Source organism: Pithys albifrons, chromosome 7 (assembly GCF_047495875.1).
Source record: "Pithys albifrons albifrons isolate INPA30051 chromosome 7, PitAlb_v1, whole genome shotgun sequence".
In the NCBI taxonomy this organism is placed as follows: Eukaryota; Metazoa; Chordata; class Aves; order Passeriformes; family Thamnophilidae; genus Pithys; species Pithys albifrons.
Genome location: NC_092464.1, coordinates 24626932 through 24649422, shown reverse-complemented (window position 1 = coordinate 24649422; position 22491 = coordinate 24626932). Strand labels below are relative to the sequence as shown.

At 39.5% G+C, this 22491-nt stretch overlaps 1 protein-coding gene across 1 annotated transcript in view; it reads left to right on the top strand.

Annotated features, from left to right (window-relative positions):
• The window catches only part of CALCR (calcitonin receptor), a 139163-nt gene extending 119806 nt beyond the window's left edge, over window positions 1-19357 (top strand). The window contains exons 9-13 of the mRNA XM_071560020.1: window positions 2706-2766; window positions 2869-2935; window positions 5402-5620; window positions 13707-13748; window positions 17144-19357. Coding sequence (XP_071416121.1) covers window positions 2706-2766; window positions 2869-2935; window positions 5402-5620; window positions 13707-13748; window positions 17144-17365 — 611 coding nt within the window. The 3' untranslated portion in view covers window positions 17366-19357. The remainder of the gene's footprint in view (window positions 1-2705; window positions 2767-2868; window positions 2936-5401; window positions 5621-13706; window positions 13749-17143) is intronic.
• Window positions 19358-22491: the final 3134 nt, after the last annotated feature.

The window sequence follows — 22491 nt, the reverse complement described above, 5'->3', positions numbered from 1 at the left end:
CAAAAAAGGTGACCATTAGCACCTTCTAACTAAACTAGAAATTATTAATAGAAAAATGATCTGATTAGAACTATCTGGCCACCTCTTAGGTTTGCATGAATCAGTGTAATTCCACTGATTCCTGAAGCAGTAGTATCAGAGTCCAACTTTGAACATCAGCTCTGTTAATCAATGGGGAGAGAGATCTTTCTCCAAAGGGCAATACAGAGCAACCAGAGCGGGCTGTGCTCCGAACTGCAATTCAAGGCAAATGTACAACACAAGATGAAGTTACTCAATGTTCATTGCTGTTGCTAATCCCTATGCAAAATCTAGTTTATTTTATTTGAAAAAATCACTAATGACATTTGTAAAAGAGCTTTATAAGAAAAATAAAAATCTGAACAAATACGAAAACTTCTACAAAAGGTTTGAGGTGATCAAATGGAACCTGACACAGACAGATGTATTTCAAGGCTGTTGCCATCAGGTGATCCCTTCCCTGGGAACTTCTGCTGGGGATGTCATTTCTCATTTTTCATTGTTTCACTGGGTCAGAAAACCTCCCTTAGCAGAGAAAGAAAACAGTACCAACAGTGTGCATCCAGCTACAGTCCACTCTGTCTGACAGCTTCAGGCAGCTTCACACATATAAAACTGAAAAGGGAATCATTTATTTGGACAGTGCTAAAACAGAGAACCTTCCAAATTGTACTGGAAATATGGACATAATTGCCCATTTGCTATAAAGGACTTGGCATGATCTAAAGGGTTATGTCATATCTTTTCTTGGAATGGCTGTGGTAGCACCTTCTCTATATTGCTCACTACTTGCCCTGTGTTGGTGGGACTGTAGTGATACATGTTACCACGACCCCACAGACCTTGGTGCTTCAATTCAGAGTAACTCTGGGCCTCTTGGTCCTTTACAAAAGAAGAGCAACATCTAGCTCTAGAAGAGCCCATCCAGCCTGCAGCTGGAAATCTGAGCCATATAGTCATGAGCATCTTTCCCTGAAACTAACTAATGAAGACTTTCTGTTGTATTCTTAAGATTTGCTTCTGTGTCTGTTGAGCCAAATATCCTAGCTAATGCATTTAGCAGAAGTAAAAAAGGTCACTTTGCAACATGTGTCTCACTCCCAATACTCCAGGCCAGAGTTTTCAGCTGAAGAGTTTTTGCTATTACAGAAAGGTCCCTTAAAAATTGCATTTCTATCTGTCTGTCAACAAAACTGGCCCAGATCTGCTCCATTTCCCAAACAAAATGTCAATCCCATAAGCTCATCCTGAGTTTGGAAGATCCTTTCTTTTTATTTTGAGCTTTTAGTAGTTTTATTGTGCATCATCACGCCCAAAAAAGGCATTTTGCAGCCAGAGGCCATATAGAGAAGGCAATCCAGTTTGTTCTCACACAGCTGCTTGTCCTCCCAAGGTAAATTGCAATAAGAACATTTTGTGGCAGCAGAATAAGTAGTTTTGCTTAAAGAAACCTGAAGACATCAGAGCAGCCTATTTACATACTTTTTTGACCTTATTCTCACTCTCCACAGTATGGCTAAGGATTCTCTGACTCTTCTAAAATTGTTTATGGAATCACTAACACCTGAAAAAACATGGAGCCATATTCTTCCCTCTGTGACTAATCATGGTATCAGCAGGATATTTTTACACATTTTCATTTATAATTATAGAATGTCTAAAGCTCAGTAGAAACGTCCATAGTTTTTAGTGAGCAGGCAGCAGTAACACCCATGGTGTACATCAAGCTCTCTGCAAAGGATGGGACGAGACTGTGCATCATCTCCCCACAGGCCACCTGTCTGTATGTGAAAGGTTGTACAGACCGGGGTCAGCATTACAGTGCAGGCTCCCCAGTTCCAGTTTCTTAGCCTGTGGGAGAGGAATATGACATACAACCTGAGTGAAGATGGACAGAAGTGGACCAGATTGTCACTCTCAGTGTCAGGCTGGAAGTAAGAACTTGAGCTTTCCACTTGTTGAGCATGGCATGTTCCCAAGCCCAGTGCAAATTTGCTCCTGTCAGCTCCCTCTCAGAGCAGTGGCCTCCCCTGAGGTGTCACAAATAATTCAGGATATATGGATTTATATATTCACAGCTTCTCTCCCTGTTGAGGTAAAGCTGCATAGAGTGGGCTTGGCTGCACAGGGGCTGGGAACCTACGGAAGGTATTACAAAGCCCCATCCCGCAGAAACCTTCTGGCTCCAAACGTTTTCTTGTGCCATTGGCTCCAAGAGAGAAACACTTTGTTATTTATTGCTCCACAATCTGGCACACAAGTTAATCCGTGTCTCTCTTGCTCAACAGTTATTTACATGGTTTTAACAAGTGTCCCTGGTTTCCTGAGGGAATACTCCTCTGAGAACAGAATGATCCCTGCATTCTTCCCACACTGCTGGCTCACACAATCTCCTGCACAAGCCACAACAGCACAGGGTAGCCTGGCAGCAGCTTTGAGATGCCCGAGGAGAGCGTGGTCTGTGGGCTTTGCTTCTCTTTTTGGCCTGCCTTGAATGTTAATCCTTTTTTATCTCACCATGAAGGTAATGCTAGGGCCTGGGTGCAATGGGGTTACAGTTCTTTCCTGAAAGCTGTGATTTCACATCCATGTGTTTTGTCAGGAAGAGACTTATTAGTGTGTGAGATTCATGAAATTCAAGCTAAAGAAATACCAAGACTGATCTGTAACTTTAATAATTTCAGGGTTCCCTTTAGTGCCAGCATCCATTCATGCTATTGCAAGGGCCAGATACTTCAATGACAAGTGAGTACCAGATTTGCTTTTGAAGGAATTTAGTATTATTCAACCATGCTGCAAATTTTATTCGAGCTAATAATAAATGTTAATGTTTTATTTCCCCTCCAGCTGCTGGATGAGTGTTGACACACACTTGCTCTATATTGTTCATGGACCTGTAATGGCAGCTTTATTGGTAAGAATAATATTTGCTATCAGCTGTTGAATAATTATTTTAGAAATGCTGCTAACATGTACAGAATAGAAGTTTCTGTACTTTCAGTGTTTTGGTCAGAAGTCAGAATTAGCTAGAGGTTTTCTTCACTCAGTGTTACAGGGAGAGGTTCTCAATACTTTTAAAAGCACAAGTCCTGTAGAGGGACGAACTGTACCACTAACTGCTTTTGAAAATCAGGTCAGTCTATCCCGGTGTAACTTACTTGTGATTTATGTATTGCATTTATGTGACATCAATGATGCACTTAGCTATGCCTTAGCTGGGGTGAGCTGAGCACAGGCTGGCTGCTCAGCATGAGTTTTACTGACGACTGAACTGTTACAATCCAAAGACAGGGAGCTAAACGAGTCCAGGGAAGGAACTGGATCGGGCTGTCCTAGGAGGAGGACAAGATTCAAAGTGCAGCTTGGCAATGTGCATACAAAAAGCATCTGGTATGCCAGTGGTGCTGTCTGGCATGGTAACACTGGCCTTCCTGAAAGGTGCAGAAGCACCTTTCGACCCAAGCCCAAAGTTTACCTCAGTGTGTCACCCAAGATATACTTTCAGCTTTTGATCTGCCTCATGCCTACAAACACCCACATGGACATAGAGAGATTAAACAGTAGGGTGGGGAGTACTGGGCACATCTTTGAATAAAGAAACAACTTTCCCTCTAATACTTGAAAAAACCAAAAACCTTTCCACCCTTTCTTGAGAAGTAGTCTTGGACATCAGCAATGCAAAGGAGTCCATCCTTCCCTGTCATACAGATAGTCCATTTGTCCCATAGAATCACATCTATTGTGGGCTTATTAGTTCAATATTGATTGCATTTGCTGTTGTAATGCCAATTAACATCTAGGATAGGCCATTTGACCTTTATTTTTATCATCGTGATCCAAGTCTGTTCATCTTAGACACAAAGAAAAAAGAAGGGACTGTTTTTTATGGGAAGAAAAGAGTAATCTTTAGCTGTGTTCAAAATAAATCATTGTCATTTCTAGCTTGTATTTTATGCCATTTCCAGTCTTCTTTTTCTTGTGAAGATGTCAATGTCCTGCTTGATTTGCTACAAAAACCCCATAGTGACAGACTAACTCAGAAGAGCTGAAGGTTTTTACCTTTGTTAAGTCTTTTTTCCACTTTTTAGTTACTTCTAGAAATTCTAAAAGTGAAGGTTAAGCAAAGTGAGTCAAGTCAAAATAGGATAAAGAAAAAGGCTTAGATTTAATGCTGAATGGAACCTGAATGGAAGTAATTTATTATTCCTTTTTTCCAGTAGAGAACAAATGTAAAACAGTTGAAAGGTCTCTCAGTGTAGTTAAGAAGTGATGAAATGCTTTGCCAAAGCTTACTGATTCATTGTTCTGAAAGAATCATCTGAAATTTCTCATATATCTATGGAATTTGAGCTATTAAAGTTGGAATTTTTATCTATGGAGTTTAAACTATGTAAATTATACAACTTACATACTTACATTAAAAAATCACCCCAAAAAAGATCTATTAAAGTTCCAAATCATAGATGTGTAATTTTATTGTATCAGAGTGGAAAAGAGGGATCTGGGTACACCGGAGAGGGAGAAGTTTGTGATGCCTAAGATGTCCACAGGGTAACTACTGGGCTCATTATCAGCCTGGGGCTGCCCTCCATGTTCCTGCAGGCTCTTGGCACATCCCACAAGGAGCTCTCTGTGAAGTCAGGGTCAAGGACAGGTTTCTGTATGCTGAAATCAGATTTCCAGAAAATACTGAGAACATGAGATGCTGAACTGCTCAGAATCTCTGACTGTAAGGGTCAGGGGTAAAATTTTCTGAAGTGTCTGACACTTCTGCCCTGAGAGCAAGTGCTACCTTTTACCTGTGGGTAGAGTACCATGGGGTCCCTGCAGTCTGGTGGAGGCAAGGGGTAGCCTAGATTTTCCTCAAGAGAAGCTTTACTGCCCTTCTGGTTTCACAAGCCTGAAGTATTGGTCCATGGAGAATATTCCTTAGGGAAATTATGTGCCCTCATAAGCTCCATGTGCTCAGGGGTATGCTGGAGTTTGTCTCACCTCGGTAACCATCAGACTGGTTACTTGTAGGGGACAATTCATCCTCCCCATTTAAACTTTAGACATAAAAATGATCTTAAGTGTTCCCTGGAAATCCTAAATTTGCCCACATCAGTATCAAAACATCCAGTGCTTCCTAGAACTGATCCCTGCCTGCCTGAAGCATCCATACAGACTTTCTAAGCATGTAGAGCTGCTTAACATATCTTTTCTGGTAGTATTATCTTTTCAAGGTACTTTCCAAGACATGACTTCCCAGGAGGTGCCCATTATGAGATACAATACAGCTAGAAAGCTACACTTTACTGCTATTTATGTGCTCTGTATTTTTATTTTGAATGTCTGTTTAATTTGAATACTTTCACCTACAATGACTTTGGTTTTGCAGGTCAATTTTTTCTTTTTACTTAACATTGTCCGAGTTTTGGTGACAAAGCTGAGAGACACCCACCGTGCCGAGTCCAATATGTATATGAAAGCCGTTAGAGCTACTTTAATTCTGGTGCCCTTACTAGGAATTCAGTTTGTTATTATTCCCTGGAGACCAGAAAACCGACTTGCTGGAGAAATATATGATTACATCATGCATATATTAATGCATTACCAGGTATGTTATATAGTAGCAACTTCAATGTAGTTGACATGTTTGCTATTAAGCTAATTTAGTCAAAGATACTGTTTTTTCCCTGAAACTGAAAATAAATGTGGGTTTCCAGTTCTTTTCCAACCACCTTCTCATTGTCAGATTACCTGCCTTTGCACAAGCAGCACCATTGTGTAAAGGACAGAGACAAGAAGGGGAAACAATGTAATAAGTAGCCAAAATTATCAGTTGACACTATTTCTAAACTATAGAGAGAAAACTGAGTTCACAGAGGGCTTCTGTGTTTCAACACAATTTCTGTTGAAGTGTTCAAATTGACTGCAACTGGTAGTGTGAAGTTAATATTAAAATTAGCTGTGTATGCAAACTGTTGTACAGAGGGAATGCCAACAGACAGAAGAAATAACTGGGACAACTAATCTTCATTTAGGAGTTAGAATTCCATTATTAGGCAGATTAAATTATGAGACTGACATTTTAATTTTGTAAATTCTTTGAAAATACAGCATCATTCAGTAAGTCTTATTTGTTTTCTTTTGAAAGCAAAAGAAACCTGGTTGACTTTAAGTGCTGGGTTATCTGCTTTACTGACTGGAATATATCCAGCCCTATATTGATTAGAAAGGCAGATTTTCAATGTGTTTGTGAATAGCGGTCAACATGGGTGAATATGGTGACCTACTTCTTGTTTCCTTTCATATAGAAGCTAAATGCTGGAATTATTTTAATGCTGTGGTAAGAAAACAGCTTTAAAATGTCAGTGGTGCATTTTTCCGTAGATGAAGTGATAACTAATGCTATTAAAATCTATACATCCTGTCAGATTATATTTTCTGCTTATTGCCTTTATCCCTTCAAAACGGTGGGTGTGCCTGCTACTGCATGCATAGAATGTAGGTCTGTTTTTGAAGTGTATGCCATCTTATATTACAATTCTGCTTAAAAGGAATGAGAGTCTGTTTCTTCTATTGTTACCTGTATTGTCACTTCTTCAAGGGCAGCAAGAGCTATAAAGGAATATCACCAAATTAGTTTTCTGATGACAAGTTATTTGCTTACAGTTTTAGCAAGTTAGGGTAAGACAGTGTTACAATAATCACTTTACTCTTAAAATATCTTTCAAATTCTGTAAGGTTGTTGGAGAATTGCAAAACCAATGACAATTGTCTTAATTAACAATTCTAATTATGATTATTATGCAATGGAAAGTCACCAATCTGAGGTTAAAGTGGAAGTTGTACTGGTGAGGGTGATTGGTTGAGGGAGGGATCCAAGGCAGCAAAGTTTCATCTCTGATGAGTTCCTTCTGCTCTCACAGAATACCTCTTGATACCTCTGCAGTATAATCTCAATGTGCTTCCTGCCAAAATTTAGATTTTCAGGAGGGCTGTGCAGTTGTCCTGCTAACTGCAGCTGTGATACTCCCTTTTCCACTTTGAGTGGATTTTTAATTATATTCTAAAATAAACTTTCTTAATTCTTTACCAAACATTTCTTGTATGCCTATTTAAGATAGCCAGCTACATGATCACTCCTCTGGTGCTCATTTTCTACTAGGGCTGATTATGTAATTAACAGTTATTGTATGAGCCTGTGTGATGGCTGTATTTCCCTGCTGGCAATTGTGCTTTCATAACCCGCAGCACAGCTTGCCTCTCCATAAACTAGCACTAGTCTGTTAGCTTTTGCATCTTGTGGCATGTCAGTCATATACAAGCAAGGACCATGGGCACAATTCCAAATTCTTTTTTTGGTGGAAAATTTAATACAGTCTTCATTTCTGCAGAGGTTAAAGGAATAATTTTCATGCCTTTTCTAGAACATAAAGAGAGACAGCTTTTCAACAGCACATCACTGCTTGAAGTGAGCATGAAGGTTTGATATGTTAGTTATGTAGTTCATGTACACAGAAATGGTACAAAAAACACTGCAGTCTATTATAAAACTCAGAGGACTGAAGATGAGAAAGAATTTGTTCACACAAGAAACCATATAATGGTATTTCTTTCAGAGAATGTTTTCCCAGTTGAAAAACAACACATCAAGCTGTTACATGCTACTTTCCTCTGCTGAAGTCACTTTTGAATAGCAGAAGCTGGTCTGGTTTGAATTGCCCTGCTTTTATTGCTATACTATCATCAATGCTGACCATTTTAAGCAGAAATGTTTTTTCAGATATACCTGTATGAGCAATTAATAAACACTCTATGTCCACTGTATGTCTCCTTCACAATAGATCAGATTCTTCTTAACAGATTTGAGGAGCAGATATGTAAATTATAAAAAACTTGAAGACTGGCTGCAAATTATAAAAATTTGAAGACTGGCTTTTGTGCTGAAAATCTGAATGCATGTACTTTTCCACCCCAGCTAGCCAACTTCTCAGGGATCCTGTATAAATAGAGTAGTATCTCTTCTCACCATCACCAATATCAGCTTTTCAGTCTCCAGAATATTGAAATTAAGATTGCAACAGGCAAAAGAAAGATATTTCAACGCTGATGTGGTTTAACCCCAGCCAGCAACTCAGCCCCACAGAGTCTCTCTCTCACTCTCCGCAATGGGATAGAGGAGATAATTGGAAGGGTAAAAATGGGAAAACTTGTGGGTTGAGATAAAGACAGTTTAACAGGTAAAGCAAAAGCCCTGTACTCAAGTAAAGCAAAACACAGAATTCATTCACACCTTCCCATGGGTGGGAAGGTGTTCAGCAAGCCCCAGGAAAGTACAGCTCCATCACTCTTAGTGGTTACTTGGGACATCAAATGCCATCACTCCAAATATTCTCCTCTTTCACCTGTTTTATATGCTGAGCATGACACCATGTGATCTGGGGTATCCTTTGGATCAGCTGGGGTCAATTATCCTGGATGTGTCCCCTCTCAGCTTCTTGTGTACCCCCAGCTCACTCACTGGGGAGGTGGAATGAGAAGCAGCCTTGTTTCTGTGCAAGCGCAGCTCAACAATAGCTAAAACATCCCTGAATTACCAACACTGTTTCTGGAACACATCCAAAGCAGCCAGCTACCATGAAGAAAATTGACTCTACCCCACACAAAACTAGGACACCTTAATTGGAACAACATGAATGAATTGAGATGCTGTAGGTGTGTTGGTGAACGCACATCTAGCTTATTAAACAGTGCTCCTAAATTAGGCACTACAAAGCAAACATTTGCACTCCAGAAGAGCCAGTGCATTGCAGGTTTACCTTCAAAAGCCTGTTAGATGATGCTGAAAGCACATGAAAGATGCTAACTTCCTCAGGGTGTAAAACATTAGGGTACAGGATGTGCTGGGTCCTTGCAAACCTCTGGTGTGAAAACACATCCGTAAAAAGGCTGAAAAGCTCCATCATGCTGCTCAGTGAAGATGAAGTGGCACACCTGGGGAAAGAGGATGCCTCCTTGGAAGCAGTGGAGCAGCAACAGCCCTCTGTCCTGCACTCAGGTCTCCATTCCAAGAGAGAGCAAGAGAGATGTGGCTTGTACCTGCTGCACCTCTGCTGGCCCTGAGGCTGCTGCTGCCACTTCCTTCACCCTGAGAACCACTGAAAATCTTTTGAAAATTCCCGGGCTGTAAAGAGATTGGTGTGCTGTGCTTCTGACAGAGGTTCTGCTACTAGTGACAATTATCTCAGCTTTTGATTTCTGATTTCAGTCCATGGCAAAGGCCTCACAACCAAAAAAGGAGAGTAGAAAAATGCAATAACTGCATGATGCATCAGTTAGTCCCACCTACAGGGACAGTCCTCCCCAGATGTTTTCAAAACAAGCCCAGAGATTAACAAACTTCAGCTTGCAAGCTCCCTCCACCATTGGTCCCATGTCACTGAATTCTATCTCCAGCACCTTCCATCTGGGTTGGTAGAGGCTGTCAGGTTACAGAACATGGCACTGGCACTATGCCAGAGAAGAGTGAGCCATGGAAGTCTGTGAGGGAGCAGTGGAGGAACAACCCCCAAACCAACAGCAATACAAAACACTTAAAATTACTCTTCTCAATACCTTGCTGATTGTGGCCCTAAATGTACCAAGTCTTTCTCTAATGAGAAATTCAGCATTAGGTAAGCCTTAGGTTTTACAGGCAAATGAAAAGGTTTTTTCTTTTAAATGAGGCAACATCCCTGTTCCATCCAAGTTTTAAATTTAGCTTTCTTTGCAGCTTTATGAGAACAAAATTAACCCATATAAAAGCATCCTCTTAAAAATAGTGAGATATTTGAATGCATTTTAGATGGTATTCATTCCATCTGTTTCTCAGTTTAAAGGGAAATAAATATCCTCTGTGATGGCAAACCAGACAGAAATACTTTCTCCTTCTATGCAAGTTAAGCTTATATGACTGCTTTTGACAACATAAATGGCAGTTTCTTATTTCCTGTTTCGTTTTTTTCTCCTTGCAGTATTAGTAATTTCAAAACTTTTAAATATTTTGAGCCAATAAAACTTGGGGCAAATATTTTTTGATAGCTAGATGTTCTAAATTACAATTTCTATATGAAAAATTCATGCCAAAAATGACAGTAATGAAACCTCCAGTAGAGAGCAAGGGAAGAAGCAAAACAAGAGCTTTGGAGATGGGATGTCTCCACCATTTTGCAGCAGGTGGGCTGCCATCCTTACCCCTCTTGGGACAACCTCCCCACCTCAGTAATAGTAGAAACTGAAAAGACACATTCTTTGCTTTGCCTATTTTTTTTTCACCTAACATAAATGAACAATTTATAACCCAATCATTTACCTCAGAGATGCTGTGTGAATGTGCTGTAAATAAAGACGGTGAAGAATGCACTGTTGTTTTTCTCAAAGCTTTTTATCTTTGGTGAAATGAGAGAAATGGGAATGGGATGTTCTTCTATGAAGAACTTCTGCCTTGGTTTTTTTTGGTTTGTTTTTTGTTTGTTTTTTGCTATCCATTCAGATCCAAAAGTAACAAGTGAATGGGCATGGACCAAAGTCCACAGGGAGACTCAAAACCTAATGTTTTTATATTATGACCACCTGCACAATTACATGTGCTATTATCTTCTACCATCAATAAAAACTATATCATCCCACTAAAGCCTAAACAGCAACACAGTGTGTAATGAATTAGGGCAGAAACTAAGGACATGGTCAGGAATACTAGAAATAGGTATATCTATGCATGCTTTCTTGTTTTTATGGTGATGTAAACCAAGAGATATCAGAAACCTATGTACATTTGCAGTATCTACAAATGTAATTTTTGTTTGTTTCTTTTTAACCTGAACAAATTACTGCAACTTCTCTTTAAGACATCACATCTTCTAGAAGAGTGAAATACAAATTAATACCTGTCAAACAAAGAATGTCCTTGTACCAGTATAGGCACTTAAACACACAGAAAAACTCACTACAGTGTCAATAAGGTACATGAAGTCTGAAAGCTGCTGACTCTGGACAGTCGCTAAGGCATGATTCAGCTGAAAGCCACATTCATCTGTTCTTCACGTAAATCTAGAAATAAAGAATTTCAGAAGTCATTAAAGGCACCAATCTCAAAATAAATATATTCTTCATTTCTACTTTCAATATCATAGCCAACATTATCTTGCTGGGATCAGACAATTTATCACAGATCAGTTTAACTACTCCACACAGTGGCAGAGAGATATAAAGGACCTGGACATCTCATCCTCAGCAGGAATTGCACTCAGCAAAAACCAGCAGCAGCTAGAGTATGGGAGACATATGTCAAAAAGATATGAGAAATAACCCATGGGCCTTAAATTAAATATTTAACCTACATCTAATCTGTCATGTTTTAATAGATCCACTGTAGAATTATGGTCATCCCAAGCCCTCTCATCTCCAAGCGACAAAGCTGGTGTCTGCTGCTGCTATCTCTGTAGCTTTACAGCTGAACATAACAGTAGTCCTCTGACCTATGGACAAAACTTTATGTATATAAAATGGAAGAAATAGAAATAGATAGAGAAATAGAAATATTGATGACGGAGCCCAGAGGACCATGGCAGGTGGAAGAAGAGCAATGAGATGTATATAGGAAAGACTAAAGAAAATAATTTCTTCAGCCAGAACACATAAAATATTCATGGTCTAAAAATAACAAGAAGCCAGGTGTACTTTCAGCTCACCCTAAACTAGAAGAGGAACTGAAAGGGATACAGGGCATCACCACATCTTTAGTTTTTCTGTCAGAAGTTGTCTGGTGAAAACACTAGTTAAGGGAACTACACTCTCAGAAGAAAAGTAGAGCAATTGCAGGATGTAACAAAGGAATTCAAATATCATGCAGGAATTGAAATGTCTACCCTTCAATAGTTCAGGTTCAATTTTTGTCTTTAATAAACTGCAGTTCCCAAATTCCCCTTAAACATTCTCAGTGCAGAACAGACTCAAAAAAAATTTCTCCACTTCTTTCTCTCCTCCTGCTGTCTTTTGTATCTGCTGTGCCTCATGTGGACTGTCCATCGAGCATCTCTGCTCCCAGAGAAGATCGTTTGACATTATGGCTGACTGCTGTTATTAAAAACATATTTAGCAAATAGCGAACCCCCTGCTGAACCATGTACAATGCATTTCAACAGCAGGTGTTTAGCAAGACTGCACATCCTGTAGAGCATACAGCATGAAGAACATGGATGCAGGACAGCAGGAAGTGACTTGTTTGCTCCCCTTGTACAAATTCTGATTTAGGGATGTCTGATCTGACAAAGTACAGCTTCAGAGGCATGAGGTTTTGGTTGACTTTTTGGTGCCTCTCAGCCTGAAGCTTATGGACAAACTGTTGCACATTGTGTGCTGTATGATGGAATTTGATGTTTTTGGGAATACTCACTGTTTTGTCAAAATATGAAAAGAAACTTTCTTTTTCTCCTCCTGCATGCTTCTTTATGTTCATATCTCATGTCAAACTACAACTTCTGCATCAGAGAAAATCTATTTGAGTAAAATAATTGTCAAAATTGAGGTGGTCAGCATGTGTTCAATTCAGCCTATGTATCTTTAAGATATAAGCATTTTGTTAAAACGGTTACTACTTATCCTATGTTTGTGGTCCAAAATATACATTTGAGAGTCCAAGACATTTTAAAAAGCATTAGCTACAATTTATCCGGTAATCGGTTAAATAAAGGTTTCATGAAAAAGATAGAGCTGTAGAGCTCTTGAAAGAAACCCTTGGGAACAGAATTTCACAAACTGCCATACATTTGGTTTATAATAACTGCTTTAAATAATTTAATATGAAGGCATTTGGCTCCCTGTGATGCTGTGTAATGCTATTTTAATAAGAGTGAGTGCAGTTAGGACATGGAACCAGTATAACTCCCTAATCCTGAATGGCAGCCTCTCTGTGCAAGAATTTTCTCTCTTACTAATTTCACACTTTCTCATCTCATATTCCTGCCTTGGCCCTGTTTAATCTTACAGCAGTAGTGAAATATTATCTGAACAACTGTGGTGATGATTAAATTAATTTAAAGCTATTTAGGACCAAGCTAAGATCTGCGGTCTCTCTTTTTTTTTTTGCCCTGCTTCCTTTCATTACAACTCATCCATTCCTTGAGGTTTTTTTCCTTTTTTGACCACTTACATTTGTTTTCACATCCTCTCCATCCATCGTGATACAAGTTCACTTATCCTGACATACAGTTCAACTTAAAGCCTTCCTTGCACAGCTGGATTCTCCATGGCTGACACTTTTAACGGGATAGCTGCACTCTGACAAATCAGTGCCAGCATATAGGGCACAATTCCTCTTCCATCTCTTTAGAAAAATCAGTGGCAGTGTGATACTCCACTGTAAGCAAAATATCATCTACCTTATATATTATTTAATTTTCCTTTTTTTACATCTCTCACACATAAATAACTTCATAGCCAAAACAGGTAATCTATAAATGCTAGTATTATAGAAGAACATGGTAAAACAGGATGGAAAGAGAAAAATCCTTTTAATAACATCACTGTGAAAGATGGGGAGTGTCTAATTCTGAGGAGGCAGACTAATGTTTTTATCTTGTATCCATCAAGTCCAAATTTCCAAATTACACTAAAGAAGTTTATACATTCTGATCCCTAAACTCTTTTTTTGTTCTTAGGGCTTACTTGTGGCTACTATATTTTGCTTCTTCAATGGTGAGGTAAGTGTGTGAAATACAGAAAATGAGCAAAACTTGAAAACTTGTCACTGTTGTTCATTAATGCAGATATGAAGCATGTCACACTTCAAAATTTGAAACCACATGAAGTTGCCTTTACTCTCTATACACAGGCAGCTGTGTGTGTTTTTGAAAGCTCTGTGGAGAATGTGACATGAGTATCTGAGCAGATGAATCAGGTGTGTTACCATTACAAAGCAGAAGGCACCTAAGGAGGTACAGGCATGACACTCTCCTCCTACCATCCGCAGTTTCACAGGGAGGTCTGAGTAAAGGAGAAAAATGTTCTACTCCCCTTCCTGCACCAGAACAGTGGGAAGGACCACGATACTCCATAAAAAGCAGTGGGGCCCTTCAGGGGTCTTTTCTGGAGAACTCAGTGCTGCATTCAGGCCCAGAGCCACTGCAGAACACATCCCTGGTAGCACTGTCAGAGCTGGAAGAGCGTCACTGCTTTGAGCATTAGCACTGGCTTTTTTGCTGTCAATGTTTCTTATGTAGTAATTAAGAAATAGAAGCTCTTGAGGTAAAGGTCTCTCCCATTCTCTTACAACTGGATCATATATGTGTATGTATACCTATAGTGGGTTTTAGGTCCACTTCACTTCTCTTTTTTTCACAAAAAACTAGCAGGTAAAAATATGTAATGAACCAATTAAATTCCTACAGCAAGCCACTTTCCAAAGACGGTTGGCAATAAGAAAGCTTTTTCTATACATCAAGAGCATTCAAGTGTAGCAAAATAAAACACCATGTGTCTTAGCAAAGCTAGGAAGTCCAGTAAAAAGTTCATTTTCAGTCCAGAGCAGATGAATTAGATACAGAACAAACTTTGTGTTGCTAACATTGAGTATGTCAACCTAGAGAGATACTAGTTCTCCTGTTTATCCCTGTATATTATTAGAAAGTAGCAAATTCCAAATAATGATGTGACCACCTGATGTTTTGATAGAGACTTGAAGCAAATTATGTTATTGATAAGGAGCTACTGGCTGCTTTGATAACTTTCAGGATAGCAGAGGATATTAAATTCTGCCACCACTTGTCAACATCTCTGTACATTTGCTTGTAGCTGGCCCCCTGTGTAAATGTACAAATAAATTCAAGAATAGAAAAGATGAGTGGGCTCCCACTGCAGTTCTGTAGCATGGCTTCTCAGGAGACATGAATGAGAATGGTAAAATATGAGCAGCTACTGACACCAGAACCTAACATCAAATGATAGCTGTAAAGATTGTGCTACAGAAGTTCGCAGTTTCATGCATCCAACTAAGTGAAGATGAAGAGATGTACAACTCTTTTCCTATCACATTTCTGTCCCCAGGATCTGCAGGCTACAATCACCTTTCTCCTTCTCCCTTATCGTCATCACTTTCTGGCAAAGTACAGTCTCTTTGCCCTGGAAACATGGAAAAACTTCTGATTCTCCCTGGCGTGGAGGGCCTGGCGTGCAGGAAGTTGAAACCAGTCAGGCAGTTTTTGAAGTATCTTCTCCCCATAGGAATGACAGCATAGCTGTGTACAAGCAGTGCTCCAGCGTGTCCTCAATAGCCTCCAAACTTGTTACCCCAAACTCCTGGTCTTCAATATTGCTTTCTTCATTCTCCTCACCCTCACCTTCCTTTTTTTCTTTTTGCAGATTAGATTTTGCAAAACAAATTTTCTTATTGTTCTATAGCTTTTATCATGAAAGCTTCTCCCATGCAGGAGGGATCAAAGCTTTGGGGTCTGTGCAGGGGGCAGGGGAAGGGGGCTAGGAAAGGAACAGAAAGGCTCTAAGAGCGTGTTTTCACTGCCTTTACTAAAGATGCTGAGATTAATCTGAATGGATGAAGTGATGTGAACTGTAAGCACAACATGGGGCAGAAGAGAAGGCCAGAAGTCCACAATGGCTAGCGGTGCTAATGGCCATGGTGGTGGTGGTGGAGAGGTGGCGGCCATCAGGCAGAGCTTCTCTGCATCCGCAGGGTTATGTCTAGTCAAGCCGATACCCCAAAGGTCACTATCTTAGTAATTCTGAAGACTTCTTCCAGTTCCTCCCCATTGTTTCTGGGGTGACTAAGCTACAATATTAATACTGTAACATCAAAAGGCAATTTTAAAGTCACTGAAGTCTTTACAGAGTTTACCTCATGTGTAATATTTCTGCATCAAGTGCTACAACTGCATAGCACTTTGACTCAGTGACTCTTTCTCACTAACAAACTCTGGTGATGGTATGATATAAAATACCTCTCAATGCAGCCATTTCACTGTAATTCGCAATATTGGTGTCGTAAACTATGCTCACAGCCCCAGTAATTAAAGTGCCATTGTGACTAAGGCCTTTCCCTTGCTCGATATCTAATTAACCTGCAGTCATTTGTTTTCTTTACATGTTAGGAGAAGGTGAATAGCAATATATTCTCCAAATGATGAACAGTGCCCACCTCAGGAGGAGAACAGAAAATCTAGGACTTCTGCCATCACAGTGCCTCACTTGCCCTGCCTTCCTCTGGAGGAGGGGGTCACTTATACCAGATTATTGTGTCAAACTGCTCCAATTCTTTACCTTGCAGTGTTTGGAATTCCTAATATAAACAAAAAAAGTCTAGGCTTTCCCACCTTCTGTTCATGTCTCAGGACTATCAAGAGCCAGCACACCTTGAACATGCAGCTGGAGAAGGGCTTCATATTCCCCGGCAGGACTCATTAGCTTAAATCATATCCTAGTGCCATCACTCTTACTGTAAATGTTCAATTATTTTATTTGTAGCAGATGAAAGTTCAAAGGTTGAAATTCTCTGCCATGCAGCAGGCATGACCAATGCCGTATTTTGTGAGTGCAGAACCTGTTCTTAACTTACCAGGACAAAATCTCTGTTTAGCTGTACTAATCCTCCAACTCTTTCCTTCTACAAAATTAGTCCTGGGAAGCTCTTGTAGTACTTTGACATTCACGACTAGTTGTACTCAAGACTAAGTTTCTTCAGATATCACAATGCATTAGGCATTCCAGGGGCAAGCATCCAGCTGCAGCATCAGATGGGTTTTAAACTCCATTCCTTCTTCCTCTTCTACCATAGCATCCTACACTGTTCTGGTGCAGCAATCCATTCCACCTTTATAGGATCAGCTGACCTGTACCCTCTCTTCACAAGCAGAAACAGCTGCAGAAACTCCTACTGCTGCCATAAGGTAGGCAGGGAAAGAGTTCAGGCCAAGAGCTGAACAAACGCTTCTGGAGAAGACAGGAGAGACAGGCATATTGAACCTGATGGTATTAGACCTGGAACTTGTCCTCTTCATTTTTCCTTTCCCCTTTCCTTTCCTTTAAAATGTCTACAATTACAGGGTTTTATATTATGCCTCACTGTAACTATGTGTTTCTTTAACAGGTCCAGGGAGCTTTGAAGAGGCAATGGACCCAGTACAAAACCCAGTGGGGCCAAAGGCGCCGTGAGCATTGTTCCACGCGATCTACCTCCTACACTGCAACATCAATCACAGAGGTCCCCGTTTACCTGTACCATCATGATTCCAACAGTGAACAGTTAAATGGAAGATATGCAGAGGACTCTGAACTTGTGGCATTAAAATCTGGAGAGACATCTGCCTAGCTCAGCACCAGCCATTGCGAACACATTTTTTTCATGTTCTGCCTGTGAACAAAGTGGGGAGAAAGGTGGGAGTGTGAAAATCAAAAATGCTGTGTCAGAGGGCAGGCCCAGGTAGAAGGACACATTGTATTCAAACTACATCAGCCTCTGACAGCAGTGGTGTAGAGGGATTCTGATGCAGACCTGGGAATAGCATTCCTTCCTTTGTGTGCTGCTTCAGGGAATGAACATGGACCTGCCTGCCAGGCTGAGTAATCTCTGCATCTCCAGATACCAGCCTTATGAAGTGAAAATCCAACATTAGTAACAACCCCAGGTAGCCCATTGCAAATAGGAAAGAATCAATATGTAGCAATTGGAAACTTTTGGCACTTTTTGTTTTCGATACTTTTCTTTAACACTAAACTGCCAACTTTCACAAGATGTAACTGGCTTAGAGTCCTTTATTTTTCCCTTTTAATGAGCTTGATGACTGCTTAAAAGATATTACACATTGCAAGACAAATCAAACATATCAACAGCAGAAAGTCACTCCAAAGTATTGAAATCCTGATACTTTCCAAGGGATGCCCCAAAGTATTACCAACCCCAAAGGATATCCCATAATATTATCATCTCATCAGCAGGTGTGTAAAGCAAACAAAGGTGAAATAGTCATTGCATACCAAGATCTCAAACATCCCCAGAGAAACAGATCAGTTCTTCAGGCTGCATTACACAAATCCTGAAGGCATCTCAAAGTAGATTTTGTTTAGCAATACTGGGAGTTCAAGAATATTTATTTTTAGGAAAAATTGTCACTCTATTACTCTGCCCAGAAACTTACCATTAAGGCAAAATTTTTTCACTCTGAATAAACTGTGAAATATTTTTGGAAATTTTGGTTTTGTTTAATGGACATTCTGAGATTAATGCTAGATGAATACCTGTCTCTGTTATAAAATTGTGACCATGGCAGTAAAGGGTCCTGTGTAAGAAATGAGAAACTAATGTCTTAATACAGGATGCATCTATTTTTAGAATCTGGTTGCTCTCCTAATGATTAGATAGTCATTACAAATATCTTGATAATCTATTTCAGATTCTATTGAAATTAGCAGACAAATGCGTTCTAACTTCAATGAGTGGTGACCAACTCTCTTCAGTGTTCAGGAATGACATATGCAATATAGTTAAGTGTAGACCTCAAAAACAGGAGACCCTTTCATCCACAGTGATTTCAAATAATTTTAAAATATTGTGTCCAGACAGGATGTTTTTCCTTTCCTGACACAGCTGGACCCTAAACTTTACCCTTATTTGTAGATTTTAAATGGAGGGATGATGTACATGTCTACCTACATGAGCCACCATCTCACTGGGAAAGTCCCTTCTAGGAACGAGCTCATGAGGGATAGGTGTAAACACAGAACTAAGAGAGTGGACCAAATTACCATTATCCATATATGAGGCAATGCCTTGCAGGGAAGCAGCTTGCTCCAGTTTTTCCACCAGCACACACACACAGCTTCTGTGCACCACCAACACTTTCTGCCCAGTGCAAGGAGTGAGCTCCTGGCTCTGGCACCATGCAACAAGAGGGAGGAGCTGGGGAGCAAGAACAAGCTGTCTGTGCAGAACATCGCATGGTTAATCCAGTGGAAAACTTAGAAGGAAATACCTTCATGTATATTTTGTTCAAACCATATAGCTATTTTTCAGACTTCAATGGATATGAAGATATTTTTTCAGACAACAGTATTTCTCATTATTTCTGTTTTCACCAGTGAACAGTAGGAAGACTCAGTTGTTAAAGACAATGAAGTGGCTCTGCTATGAATGTTGTATTTCTGAATAGCTTTGGGACACACTAAATGTCACAGGAGTGCTCCAAAAGGCATTCCAGGTTTCTAAAGAGATAAATGAGCTTACTGTAAAAGATGTGTGTGCAATATAGAGAGTTTAATAATGAACCTGTTGATTTTAATGATGTACATGTTTACAACATGTAAGTGCAAGTTGTTTCACAGTCTGTTATGTTTGTGTGAATGTACAAAATGGAAATGCTTTGCCATTATAATGGTTGTTTTCTTTATTCACTAGCTATAGTTTCTTGCTCATTTTAGTAGAGTGCTCTGAAAAGTCAGGATCTGAGGTTTGGGATCTTGGTTGGAGCTTCAGTGTAGTTGCATCAGTCATTGTGGAGGCTCTGGTTTCAGTGGAGAGACAATGATTTTCAGCCACTGAAAATTTGGTCTCACATATACTATGAGTTTAGGGCAGTCATTACCCTTGGTGTTTGTAGGAAAGGCATAGTTTTAAAGGTATTTACTGAGTAATTTCTATTCAATGGGAAATGCTGTTTTTCTTCTTCTCAAGATCATTTGAAATGCCATCATTGCACACATAAGGTACATTTCATTTTCTGCATTATAAATAGTACCATACCATACACTAGTGATAGTAATATTAGGAATGCTGATACAACCTCAGTAATTACAGTCATGATAGTAGGGTGGTTTGACTCTAAGATATTTCACAAGAACAGCAAAAATGTAATTAATATCAGTGTATCAAAAAGTAGACAAGAAGCTGACACTTGAATCAGTGGATGTAAGGTGTATTTTAAGAGGAAACCAGCCTTAACATTGATCACCTCTGCAATATGTTTCCTCTCAAACACCACACCTGACACATGAAAACCCAGTTTAGTGAACATTTGCTCCAGCAGAAGGCTTTGAGTGGTTGCTTTGTTGGAGCAACTAAATCTATTAGTAATATGTTGGTTGTTATTCTTCATGAGGTACAGAAACACAGCACAAATTAAAATATTTGTTGTGGCATGGGATATTGAAAGTGATGCCTAATCCTGCAAAAGGCTTTCAAAACAATATTAGTGAAGATAGAAAGATAGGATAGATAGGATGGATGGATGGATGGATGGATAGATAGATAGATAGATAGATAGATAGATAGATAGATAGATAGATAGATAGATAGATAGATAAGACACAGCCCCTTTATTTGAAGCTTCTTAAGGTGCACAACAAAAGCATTCACATGTGTCAGCCAAATGTTACAGTTTTTATCATTTCCAATAATTAACATATTTGATAACTATACCCAACCCATGATACTATTTTCCCCTGGTGCCCACCCTCAGAACTCCTCAGAACTGCCCCTTGGAGCCCCTCCAAGGGGTCTGAGCTTACTCTCCTGTTTTGACTACAAGCTATTTTATTGTCTCAGTTGGAGTTCTTGCAGGTGTTCTTCAAAACAGCATGTCCTTGGTAATGTATGTCTAACAGAATTTCTGGAATGTGTGAGAAAATGCTCAGCAACCTCCAAATGCCACCTAAAATGTGAGAAACCTAGGAAAACTCATTCAATTTATATAACTCTATTAAAATCTATCAAATACACAGTAAAATCCTTAGGTATCAAAAGTGACACTTGAATTTTTTTATTTACTTAATAAATGTATTTTAGCTAAAATAAAGCAGCAACAAAGGCAGAACAGTCAATTTTATCTATACTAAAATTCTTAGCAATAATGCTACCTTAATTGAAACACCTGTAGTTGTGTGCCAGCTCTAGTAATTAAGGTACTGGTAAAATTTAGGTTCAAAGTATCCTTTTCACGACCTGCAGATATTTCTGTGCAGTACAGAATTATTCATATGCTTCCAGATGGATCCCAAATCTATATTTAAGGGCCCCTTTATTGAGTATTCAGAGCATCATTGAGAAAATAAAGTAATTCTCAGCATCTCAAATACAGATCAGTACATTCTTCTCATCCTAGTAAAGGACAGCTGTTTTAACCAGTGACATCAGGTGGTGAGAAGGTTACCATTACTGAGTATGTCATGCTCAGCATCAAAAAAAAACGTCATGGTAAGGTGACCAACCAGGATGTTGTATGTGAGTCTCATGAAACACAAATCACCACAGATAAGATTGGGGATGATTTAGCCCTGGATCACTTGCCTTGGCTGAGGGATCTTTTAGATAACCTGTCCAATCCCTGTCAAAACTTGTTTACTATGATTTTATAGCAGCAGAGATGGACACTGGGCTCTGCTGGGGCAGGAAAGTACTTAAGTTTGATTAAATGATGTTTAATATTTCCTTCATGATCCAATTTCAGGACCTCACAAGCCTATCTTTAAAAGAAAAAGAAATAAACGATCTTCAGGCAATTTTTAAAGGCCATCAGATGTCTGCACTGATTTTAATAACCTGATCCCTCTTCTCTCACTGTAAGCAAATGCAACTTGGAGAAGTGACCACACCACAGGATGTTACTTTGTGTAATGTGCAGATGTCTGACTACATGAAACTCCTTCATGCCCAAGGGCTAGTGATGTTGGTTTGCATAATATGGTCAAATAGATACAGCTCCTTCCCTCATCTGATCTGCATTTCTTTCTACCTTAGTATCACCACCACAAAATGTATTTACTTCCCCATCTGTGCATCCTACACATTTTCAGAAGAAACATTTTTCCTTCAGTTTTCACCTTATGTTGACTTGCTGTGTGCCTTTTGATCTAAACCAGATCGTAGAATTCAGGTGCTTTGTCCACATTTTTTTAAAAACTACCCACTGGAATTATGGAAATGGAGGGTGAAGATTTAATGCTAAGGATAAAAGTCTGAGCACACAGATGAAGTATCTTTACAAATAGAGCAACATTACCCTTCTATTTTTGATAGAATGTAATCCTGTCATCTGAAAAAAAAATCTAAAAAGATCTCAAGAAGATGAATGTTAGGTAAAAGGCACCAGACTACATAGCGAATATCTAACCCACAGGACTCTGGCCAGCGCACTCATGACTGCCTCTGCAGCAGGAGAAGTGAGCTGCACCTTTGACCTGGCAGCAATTCAGTCTTCATGGGAATTACAGGGCAGATTTATCCAACACAAAGTAGCCTTCAATTTTGAAAGGAGGGATTGCAAGGTTTTTTTATTTTATCCTGTGGTGTAAAACTTCTTTCTTATGGCAGACTTCTTGGGAAGTCAGAGTTAATGAGAAAAAGGAAGGGCAGCAGGTCATTTCAGTTGTGCCATCACCTACACAGGCACTGTGTGCAGAGCAGTGCATCAGTTACCAACCAGTTACCAATGCACATCAGCAGAA